Consider the following 12,097-nt stretch of genomic DNA (forward strand, 5'->3'; position numbering starts at 1 on the left):
CCATAAAAATATGACAAGATGGGGAAGGTCAACAGCTAGGACAAAAAGAATAAGAATGGGCGAAGGATAGAGTAAAATGATAGGAATAATACTATTAACTTCAAATCTACTGGGATACAACATGAAAAATAATAGGCATAGGATTTTACAGCAAAATTACAGATGCTATCTTAGGTATCCCCAAGATTTGGTGGCATGTAAATCATGGCTAGAATGTGGATAAACAGATCTAACAGAAAGAAGAAGAATTATAGTATCAAACACTCTGGAAACCAACTCATTTTAAAGTGGATCATCTGGTGGAGAACATTTAGTTGAGAATTAGCAGATAATTAAAAAGTAAAAGCTTTGAGAAAGTAAAGAAAGATTGTAGAGCCTGACATAGCTACTATGTTTCTAGTGCTAATTATAAAACACCCCAAATCTAGTAGTGATGGGCCTTCTTCTTTGCTCCTCAAGAAGCAGATGCAATGGAAAGAGTATGAGCACTAACATAGCACAAAACTGGGTTTAAATCCCATGTCTATCATTTATCATTTTGACTTTTTGCAAAACTACTGACATTTCCTGAGTCTCAACTGGAAAATGGGAACAATTTTCTTTACCATATTCTTTTGAAATAATTAATTTAAAGTAACACATGAAATACATTACAGGTCCACTAAATGTCAGTCCTCTTCTGCTGGAACTCTTGTTATGCTGAAAATAGAAAATATAATAAATGTTTGACTTTCTTTGCTAACCACACGGCCTCCTGAAGATGAAGGAGAAAAACCACCATGTTGCACTGATTGCTGAACAATCAGAGAAACTGAAATTGAATCAGAAAAAATAAAGGATATTGTAGGTGGTGAAAACATAATGAAAACCTTGAGAAGATCTACCCACACCATCTTGGAATATGTGATATTAAACACAGGCGTGAGGTGAAAATGAGCAATGGTATGTTCTATTAAATGCAAGTAATTTGTTTTCAGAGTAGGACCTACTTCACACTATAAATTATTAAAATTTCCTTTCAGTATTTTCCCCTGTATAATATAATTTGACATCAGCGGTAGGCACCCTCCTAACTAAACAATGGATCAAAGAAGAAATTGCAAGGGAAATTAGAAAATAATTTGATACTAATGAAAATAAAAACACAATGTACCAAAACTTATAGGATGCAACTAAATCCATACTTAGGAGGAAATTTATACCTGTAAATTCCTATATGAAGAAAAGAAAGATCTCAAATCAGTAAGTTAACCTCATACCTTAAGAAACTAAAAAATGATGAGCAAACTAAATCACAAGCAAGCAGGAAGGAAATAATAAAGATGAGAGTGGATATAAGTGAAAGAGAGACTAGAAAAACAAGAGAGAAATTTGTTGTAACCAAAATTCGTTCTTTAAAAGGACTAAGAAAATTGGCAAAACATTTGCTTAGCTTGACTAAGAAAAAAAAAAGAGAAAAATATATTAAAATCAGGAATAAAAGAGGGGACATTGCTGAGTTTATAAAATTAAAAATGATTATAAGGAAATACTAGGAACAATTGTATAACAAAGAATTAGATTAACCTAAATGAAATGGACAAATTTCTGAAAAAAAAAAAAAAAAACACATCTCTGAAACTAACTCAAGAAGAAATTTTAAAATCCTAGTAGACTTTTAAGAGAAAAGAGATTGAACTAGTTAGTAATCAAAAAAACTTCCCACAAAGAAAAAGCCTGGGCCCAGATGGCTTCCCTGGTAAATTCTACCGAACACTTAATAGACTAACACCAATCCTTTGCCAACTTTTCCATAAAAAATAGAAGAGGAGGAAAAACTTTCCAACTCATTTTATGAGTCCAGATACAAAAACCAGACAAAGACATCACAAGAAAACAACAGACCAACATCTCCTATGAATATAGTCAGAAAAATCATTAACACAATACTAGTAAACTGAATCCAGAAACATATAAAAATGATTATCTATCATGACCAAGTGGTATTTGTCCCAGGAATGAAGAGTTGTTCTAATATATGACAATCTATCACTGTAACACATTATGTTAATATAATAAAAGACAAAACCCACATAATCATCTCAATAGATGGAGAAAAAGCATTCAACAAAACCCAAAACCTTTTCACCATAAAAGTACTCAGCAAACTAGGTACAGATGAGAACAGAACTTCTTCAACTTGATAAAGAGCATGTATTTTTTAAAAACCCACAGCTAACATCAGACTTAGTGCTGAAAGATTGAATGCTTTCACCCTAAGATAAGGAACAGGACAAGAATGTCCACTCCTGCCACTTAATTCAACATTGTACTGGAGGTTCTAATATGGTCAATTATGAAATAAAAATAAATAAAAGGCATCTGAGTATAAGAAATAAGTAAAACTGACTCTATTCATACCCGACATTATCTTGTATATAGAAAATCATAAGAAATCCACAGAAAAACTATTAAAACTAATAAATGAATTCATCAAGGTTGTATAAGATCAATACACAAAAGTCAACTGTATTTCTATACATTAATAATAAAAAATTAGAAAGTGAGGTTAATAAAACAATTCTATTTACAGTAGCATCAGAAATATTGAGGAATAAATTTAACAAAATATGTGTAAGACTTACACACTGAAAAAGCTATAAAACATCATTGAAGTAAGTATTTAAAAACTAACTAGGCCAGGCCCGGTAGCTCACCCCTGTAATCCCAGCACTTTGGGAGGCTGAGGTGGGCAGATCACTTGAGCTCAGGTGTTCAAGACCAGCCTGGCCAACATGGTGAAACCCCACTGCTACAAAAATACAAAAATTAGCCAGGCATGATGGTAGGTTCCTGTAATCCCAACTACTTGAGAGGCTGAGGCCGGAGAATTGCTTGAACCTGGGAGGCGGAGGTTGCAGTGAGCCGTGATCATGCCATTGCACTCCAGCCTGGGCAACAGAGTGAGACTCCGTCTCAAAAATAAATAAATAAATAAAAATAAAAATAATAAATAGCAAATAATAAATTAAAAAATAAAAACTAAATAAAAAACCTATCCTATGTTCATAAATTGGAAGACTTAATATTGTTAAGACAGCAATACTCCCCAAATTGATTTACAGATTCAATGTGATTCCCACAAAAACTCCACCTGCCTTATTTTATTTTTTTGGCAAAAAATGGACAAGCTGGTTCTAAAATTCATATAGAAATTCAAAAGGCAGAATTGCTAAAACAATCTAATAATAGAAGAACAAAGTTGGGAAATTAACATCTCTCAATTTCAAAACTTAATTACAAACTTCAGTAATCAAGATAGTGTGATACTGGCATAAAACTAGTCATATAAATTAAGGAATAGAATTTGAGAGTCCAAGAATAAACCATTACATTGATGTCAATTGATTTTTGACAAGGATGCTAAGGTCGTCCAGTGGGGAAGGAATCATCTTTTCAACAAATGGTGCTGGGACAACCAGATATCCACATGCGAAAGAATTCAGCAGAATTCCTATCTGAAACCATATGCAAAAACAAACTCAGAGTAGATTATAGATCTAACTATAAGGGTTTAAAACTATAAAACTTTTAGAAGGTAACATAGGAGTAAATCTTCATGTCCTCAGATTAGGCAACAGTTTCTCAGATGTGACACCAAAAGCACAAGTGGCAAAAGCAAAAAAGAAAAAAAAAAGATAAATAAGACATCATCAAAATTTAACAGGTATTGTTTCAAAGAATACCATCAAGAAAGTAGAAATACAACTCACAGCATGGGAGAAAATATTTTCAAATTGTATATCTGACAAGGCACTTGTATCTAGCATATACAAAGAACACTTACAACTCAATAATAAAAAGGCAAACTACTCAATCAAATCATGGGCAAAGAGGTGAATAGGCCTATCTCTCCAGTGAAGATAAACAAATGGTCAATAGGCAAATGAGAAGATATTTGACATCATTAGTTATCAGGGAAATGTAAATCAAAACCACAATGAGAGGCTAGGTACTGTGGCTCATGCCTGTAATCCCAGCACTTTGGGAGGCCGAGATGGGTGGATCACTTGAGGCCAGGAGTTCAAGACTAGTCTGGCCAACATGGTGAAACCCTGTCTCTACTAAAAATACAAAAATTAGCTTAGTGTGGTGGCATATGCCTGTAATCCTAACTACTTGGGAGGCTGAGGCATGAGAATTGCTTGAGCCTTGGAGGTAGAGGTTGCAGTGAGTGGAGATTGTGCCTCAAACAAAACAAAACAAAACAACCAATAATGAGATGCTACTTCACATCTATTAGGGTGTCTTGAATCAAAAAGTCCAGTAGTAAGTGTTGTCAAGGATGTAGAGAAATCAGAATCCTCATACTCTTCTGCTGGCAATGTAAAATGGTACAACTACTTTGGAAACCAGTCTAGTAGTTTCTAAAATTATTAAACATAGAGTTACTATAGGACCCAGAATTTTACTCCTAGGGATATACCCAAGAGAAATGCAAACATATGTCCTGACGAAGATTTGTATACAAATTTTCAGAGCCATTTTAAAATATTTCTATTTATATAAATGTTGTAAAGTTTTATTTGTATCAACCATTGACTACATATTAGTCACAGTAATGTTAAAGTATTTAACTTTTTACTTGATTTTAATTAGACTTACTCATTTCTTGCTTGAGATTCTCAATAGTGCTCTGATAATCAAAACAATAGACATAAAAGAATTCACTAATTTTGGTGTAGCTTTTGGCCAATTAGTACTTGGCAAACAACAACCAGAATATTATCTGAGGTCATCTTTAACAATTCTTTAATTTTCCTTGCATGTAAATGAGTACATGTGCACACATACAATATTCCTTTCACTGATGCCACCAAGTAAGTGGCAGGCCAAAAAGAAAAGAAAAAAGAAAAAAAGGCAAGAATCATGTTTAAAACATCACCCATAGAAAAGATAACTCTCAAAATTGACTATATTTTCATTAAGTTTAAGTTCAGGATAGAGAACTTGCTTAGCAGGTGAATCAGTTTGGATTAGGCTTGGCTCCTTATAAAAACAGCGACAACAAAAATCCCAAATAAAAGTAGCTAGACAAGCAGAAGTTTATTTTTCTCACATAAAAGCAATCCTGAGGTTGGCAGTCAAGGGCTGGCATAAGTGTTCCACAATGTCATCGGGAAACCAGACTCTTTTCAGCTTCGCACTCCATATCTGGATGTGATCCTTGTTCAGCAGTATTATCTACTTTGAACAGTAAAATAAAAGAAGACAAGAAGGGCTCACCCAACACTTCTTATGACTGATCACCAGCACTTAGTCATACAACTAACTGCAATGGACACTTGGAAGTGTAATCCTTTAGTTAAGCTAAAAATACGTAAATCTACACTAAGGAAGGAGGAGAAAGTGAAAAGGAGGCAATACCTAGAAATCTCTGCTATAAGAGTGGTGTAACAATCATCAAAATTTCTGTCATTTCGAGTCTAACCAAGCAATGAGCATAAACAAGTAATACTTATAAACTGCACTTAGAAATTTTCAATGAGCTTCCATAAATTAAATGTAAGCTTTTAAGTTTTTCTTCTACTTTTATGTGCCAATGGTAATTATCCTGCAGCCATGTTACTTATATATATTTTTCAAAAGCTGTGTGCCAGATCAAAAAGTTATAATGTTCAATGCATACAATGAACTCTGTTTTCAATCACTGTGCAAAAAGGAGCAATGTTTAGAAAAAGCAAGTAATCATTTAAGTAATGGCAGAGACTGAAACAGTTCATAGGGTACCATGTCAATTTCTCACCAAACATGAAGACTTTTCCCCCTGTAGCTGCTTGAAGATGGCTGAAAATTATTTGATTCCTCCTTCTATTGAGGCTGTATTCTACTTCTCCTCTCAGTAACCTGGCTATCCCTGTAATATGTATCCATTAACAGAATGCAGTACAAGAAATGCTATGTAACTTCTGATGCTAAGTCTCAAAGGATTTGCAGTGTTTTCCTTCACTGCTTGAAATACTTTCTTTTGGAACCCAGTTGCCATATACTTAGAAGTCTAAGCCAAGTTGAGAAGCCATGCGAAGAAGAAACAAAACACAAGCCAATGCTAACTGCCAGTCATGTGCATGAATTATATTGGATGATGCAGCCCAGTCAGATCTGCCCTCAGCTGAGACAAAGAGTAAATAGAATAAAACAATGCAGATGAGCCTGTCAAACCTCATGAAATATGGTACATTTTTTGGGCCACTAAGATTTGTTATACAATAATATATAACTGACACACACACAAAACTGACACATACACCCTCCTATGTTAAATCAGTGATAAAATACAATTTGTTTTCATACGGCGTTAGATTGAAAGTATTTGTTGTCTTTCTAAAATAATGATTCTTAAACTTGTTAAATCATTAGGAAATGCCAATTGCTCCTTATGAATCAAGACTATGCCTTCTCACCTTTAAATCCATACTGCTGGACTAGTAGTAGACTGAGTCACATGTAAATATTTATTTAATAAAAGATGCTTTTCAAGAGATACACATTTATAATGTCAAAAGTAAGTGAGGTATAAAGAATGAAAACTTTTTGATAAGCAGTGTAAAAATCTCAATAAAAGATTTATTCTTTTGGAAATTATTTTGAGCATTTTTAGGAGAATGACATTTACGGATAGAATGTTTTCCTTCAATAAAAAAAGGAAGGAATAAAAAAGAAAACCACTTTTGGTAATCTCTCATTTTGTTAGGCATATTAAATTGACCTTTGATTTCTGGCTATTTTTCAAAACATATTTCCTGTACTGTTTGTAGAGTTCTGCAAGTTTAAAGTTCAGAGCCAAATTTGTATTTCATATATTTTTACTACATTGTAAAGAACAAGACTTTAGACTACAGACGTTTTTTAGATCCCCCTCATGTGATTATTTTGTGAATTTAATAGTCTATACAATTTAAATCTCCCTTTTCTAATTCTAAAAGGTGATATGGAGTCTATGCATGACTAAGAATTCAATGTAAAGATAAATTTTGATTATAATTTTTAATTCTTCTATACTACTGAGAGTATGTAATTATGAAAAACAGATCAAGAGAATATTCTTTATATTCTTAAAGTTACAAAAATTATGTGGCTTAGAAATAAAGACATTTCATCTAAGAATATCTCCTTATTTAAGAATGTAAATAATTTATTTCAAGAAATTAATTTCCTGAGTAAAAGAGTATGAGTAATCTAGAAATTACTCATACCTCAAAACCATATAAAAATATAATAAACAATATGAACTATTATCAGAACTACATAATCATTGTACCTTTGTATACAACAAACGTATTCCATGATTTTAATAGAATTTCAGGCATTTATTAAAGATATCACTGATTGCATGGCATCTATAAAACATTTCAATTTAGATAGCTTCAAAATGGCTGACTAAAGGTACCCAGCACTCACCTCCTCCACAAAGAAGGACAAAAGAGCAAGTAGATAGCCCCATGTTGAATGGACCTTCTAAGACAGAAGACAGGAATTCAGCAAGGAAATGACAAGAAACCTCTGAATTACCAAAGGATAGAGAATCAAAGCAGTCAGCCTAGTCAGTATTGGCTTGGAGCCAGGAGGAACTCCTCATTGAGGGGAAAAGGTAAGCAAAATATCCCCAGTGAGCCACATTCCCATGCAAACTCCTGCAATCCAGCCAAGGGAGAGCCTCTCAGCCCTCATGGGCCCCAAGACTAGTATAGGGAGCTGCCTGGAGTCCATGCAAGAGCTTGGTTCCAGAGAGGGACTTTGCATTGGGTCCCACGCACTATCGAGACCCAGGCAACTGCAGCACAGCACCATTTTGAGACCCCACCTTCCACTTGACTACATCTTGCTCTACCTGCATCTCCACAACCCTGGAGCCCCACTGACATCCCTCAGAGGGTTCCAGTGTTATGATGCCAACTGGACCCAGCAGTAAAGCACGTTGTCTAGCAATCTAGCCACACGATATCCTAGACCCCAAAGAACAGGAGGTGAAATGCAACAAGGAGGCTGCCACTGGGACAAGGGGAGCTAAAGCATACACCTTCCAGAGCCTGAGAGCTGCATGCCCAGTGCTGCTGCTACCACTGTAAGCAACCTCCCTTCCTCTAGCAGCAAGGCCACTGCTAGGCCATGAATGAGCATGTCATCCAGGTGCCCAGGGATCAATCTGCCCCACTTGTGGCCTTTAGTACCTGCACACACTACTGGGGGTCCTGAGGACAGTCCCACTCCATCACCACTGCTGTCTGTGCATGCTCCTGGGGGCCTGGGGGTAGGCCTGCCCTGCTGCTGCCACCAGTGCACACATGCACTGTCCAGGGACATAAGAAATGAGACCACCCTACCCACACTACCAGTACCCACATGAACCTCCCTAGGGTCTGGTGACCAGCTCACCCAGCCTACCACCACCACTGCTGGCACCTGTGCATGCCACTCAGCAGAGCTCATGTACCACCACCAATGCATGCATGCCATCCAGGAACACAAGGCCTACCTGGCCCACTACTGCCAGCACCCAAGCAAGCTGCTTGGAGGCCCAAGGACTAGTCTGCCTAGGCCCACCATTGCTGGCACTCACATACACTACTCAGGGGCCCAAAGACCTGCACACCCAGCTCGCTGCTGCCACCACTGACACCCAGGAACTGGCCCTCTTGGCATCCCTGTCTTGTGCAAAACCTCACTATAGCCTCTGCTAACCACTGCAAGCTAAGCCACTGAGGAACTCTCAGATGCTGATTATAGTGGAAAAAATTATACAGACACTATACTACTGCAGCCACTCAGAATCAAAACCAAAACATCCTACCTAACCAATGCTATAAATACATGAAAAAGTCTTTCTCTACAAAAGCCAATCCATAAAATTTGAAGGAGTAACTCATACTAAATGCACAGATATCAACACAAAGACACAATAAATATATAAACACAAGGAAACATGACACCTCCAATGAAAAAACAACACTTCTCCAGTAAAAGATCCCAAAAAAAAGAAAATCTATGAAATTCCTGAAAAATTATTCAAAATAATGATATTAAAGAAACTAAGTGAGATGCAAGAGAAAACAGATAAGCAATACAAATAAATCAGAAAAAACAATTTATGGCTATTTTGACTGAGCAACCCTAGTGACAGGAGCCAAAGCAGCAGCATAGGTTGTCCCCATTTCCCTTCCCCTTTCCCTTGTCAGGTGGACTATATGGGCCCTCCTACGCTCCAGAGACTCAGTCCCACCACATCCCAGTAACAAGAAAGAGAGAACCCTTTGGAGAAGACCAGCAAGGAGAAACGAAGATGCAGGATAAAGAAGGTAGTCTCTCTGAGAGAGTTGAGGAGCCAAAGCTAAAGTCCAAATACCCAAGCCTAGGACAAGAGCCTGGAGGCTCCAACTTCCTCATGAAGAGATTACAGAAAGAGAAAAGGTACTTTGTTTCAGGAGACTACAACATGGCCAAAGCCAAGATGAAGAGTAAGCAGCTGCCAAGTGCAGAACCAAAGAAGAACCTGGTGACTGGTGACCACATTCTGCCCCAGAGAAAGTCCTTGGTTATCACCAGCAAGCTTGCAGGGTAACCCAGGCTGCCCTCTCCTCCTACTCCTCACCCCACTGGATGTTGATGTATTATAGGCAGGGATGAAATGAACACCTAGTCAGATCTCAGTTACTAGGCAGAAATGACTATGATTCTCCTAGTGGCTGCTGAGAAGGTAATGGAAGTTGAAGGGGGACTCTGAGTCCATTTCTTTGGTTAAATGGAGACTCCTACGTCCTCCCTATAATCCAGGTAGGGCCCAGAAATAGGAAAGACTAGGATTGGATAATGCTGCAAATGCTTTCTCTTTTGTGAGAAACTGGAGAGATGTGATTTCTCCTTTTGGAGGAGAATATCCCAAAATTCATTAAGCTGAGCCTTGGGAGTAATATGGCAGGTTTAACATCCAAAAGCTAACCTGACATAGTTGGGAAAGGTAGATTAAATAAGACATGTTTTTGTGCTTGTAAGTGTTTTGTCCCTTATGCTGCTATTGCTTCATGTTTCCATTATGGCAGGTTTAGAAAATCCTTACAAAGAAAGACAGACTTGCTTGCCTAAAACTACAATGCCCACTTAGCCCTCTTTACTTAGTATCTCTTGCAGTTTTCCCTGGCTCTCAAATAATGTAAAGATTGATGAACATTACTCACAGAAAATGGGAACTTTTTCTCTCTCTTCCAGCATGTTGCTTTTGAAAGTATTGTGAGATAATGGGAAAAGCACTGGTTTAGGAGTCAAGGCATCTGGGTTCTAGTTCTACTTTGTCTCAGCAGAGCTCATGTATAACCTTTAAGTCATTTAGCCTCTCTGGATTTCCATTTCCTCATCGCTAAAATAGAGTTAAATATATATATATAAAAAATTGATTCTGATTCTAAAGCCCTATAACTTCCAGCAGAAAAATGCTGTATTGCTCATTGTAAAATTAAAAGTGAGGAAGGCCAACAGGTGATGAAGTAATACTGTGGTGCTATGAAATACTGGGGAAGTATTACACAGGGGAACCATCTGAGGGCTACATGAGGAGAGAGAAAGTTGAGGTTTGGGAATTACAGATTCAGGCAAGTAAACCTGAACCTCATATAGGGCATGGTCTTGAGAGTCCAAAAAAAAAAAAAAAAAAAGCAGCAGCAGCAGCTAGCCATGAAAGCTTCTTGCCTCTGACCCAGCCCACTTTTCCAGTCTACATAGGGGCCTTAGCTTCTTAAAAGCTGCTCTGGCAGCAGAACTGTGCACCTGGGAAGACATGCTCAATCATGCATGCATATGTGCTGACCCATGGGTCAGATATAATATGATGCCAGGTGTATTTTGGGGGAAAAGGAAGAAAAGGGATAAACTGAACTAGCCTCTGGGGCTGATTACTACAGCGGAGCTGGATGAGGAGGTACTTAGGAGATGACTTACCTTGGAGGAAGCTGGGGAAAGTGTTTAGGGAGACGAGGAAGACTGAGAAATCTCTGCCTTCCCAGAACTCAGCAACCCAACTCTTGTGTGATGTGGAGAAGCAGCAATGCTGGTGATTCATGAACAGGAGGAGGAAAGGACTTGAAAGGGACCAGCATCTACAATCTAGTTCGCCAGCTTGCACTGAATCTTACTGAATACAACCTGCTAGTTATAACAGAGAAGGCCAGGGTGAGAACTAACTATTCAAGAGAGCAAGATTCTGTAATCCTCGCTTGCCCTCTTACATCACAAATTCCAATATACTAAACACTTGGCCCAGTGAGAATGTCTGATGAACTTGCTGATGTGCATGTAGGGGGATAAGGTGTGTATGTACTTCTCTTCTGACTGGCCATTCAATTGTCAGGCTGTCATTCAGATTGGACAGGAGAAAGTTGGTGAGGAAGGAATGAAGAGAGCAGATCTCTGGAGTCCCTGGCTCCTAAACTCCTTGGCTGTCACTTGTGTATAATTTTTGTGTTTCTGGCTCCATTTCCTCATGCTATCACCCTTAATCTAAAGTCCATATGGGAAGGGGAAAATGCTGAGCATCACTGTATAGTTTCTTCAATGGTCCTAGCAATGTTGCATGTAGATATGTCATATTATTACATATATAAACTTTAAAAAGTCATGATCTAGATGAGAAATTCAACAAAAGTTATAAAAAAGCTAAACAGAAATCCTGTAACTGAATAATTTAATCAATGAAATTTTTTAAATGCACCTGAGAGCTCAACAACAGACGAAGTCAAGTGGAAGAATTTTTGATGTTGAAAACAGGTTTATAGAAACAAACCAGACAAAGACAAAGAATTTTTAAAAAAGAAGAAGAAAGCCTATATAAGATATGGGACACTGTAAAGTGATTAAATATTCAAATTTGGGGTGTTTTGGAAGGAAACAAGATGAGAAAAAGTACAGAGAACCTAAGTAATTAAATAATATCTGAAGATGGCTGGATGTGGTGGCTCATGCCTGTAATCCCAGCACTTTGGGAGGCCAAGGCGGGCGGATCATGAGGTCAGGAGATCAAGACCATCCTGGCTGACACAGTGAAACCCCACCTCTACTAAAAATACAAAAA

The 12,097-nt window shown here is 37.5% G+C and overlaps 1 protein-coding gene across 1 annotated transcript; it reads left to right on the forward strand.

The window, feature by feature from the left end:
* Positions 1-9,269: 9,269 nt before the first annotated feature.
* Positions 9,270-9,598, forward strand: LOC129031874 (alpha-endosulfine-like). Its single transcript, XM_054478730.1, has one exon. It carries the CDS (start codon positions 9,320-9,322, stop codon positions 9,596-9,598), a length of 279 nt encoding a protein of 92 aa, XP_054334705.1. The 5' UTR covers positions 9,270-9,319.
* The last annotated feature ends 2,499 nt before the right edge of the window (positions 9,599-12,097 follow it).

This window comes from Pongo pygmaeus, chromosome 11 (genome assembly GCF_028885625.2).
Source record: "Pongo pygmaeus isolate AG05252 chromosome 11, NHGRI_mPonPyg2-v2.0_pri, whole genome shotgun sequence".
Lineage (NCBI taxonomy): Eukaryota > Metazoa > Chordata > Mammalia > Primates > Hominidae > Pongo > Pongo pygmaeus.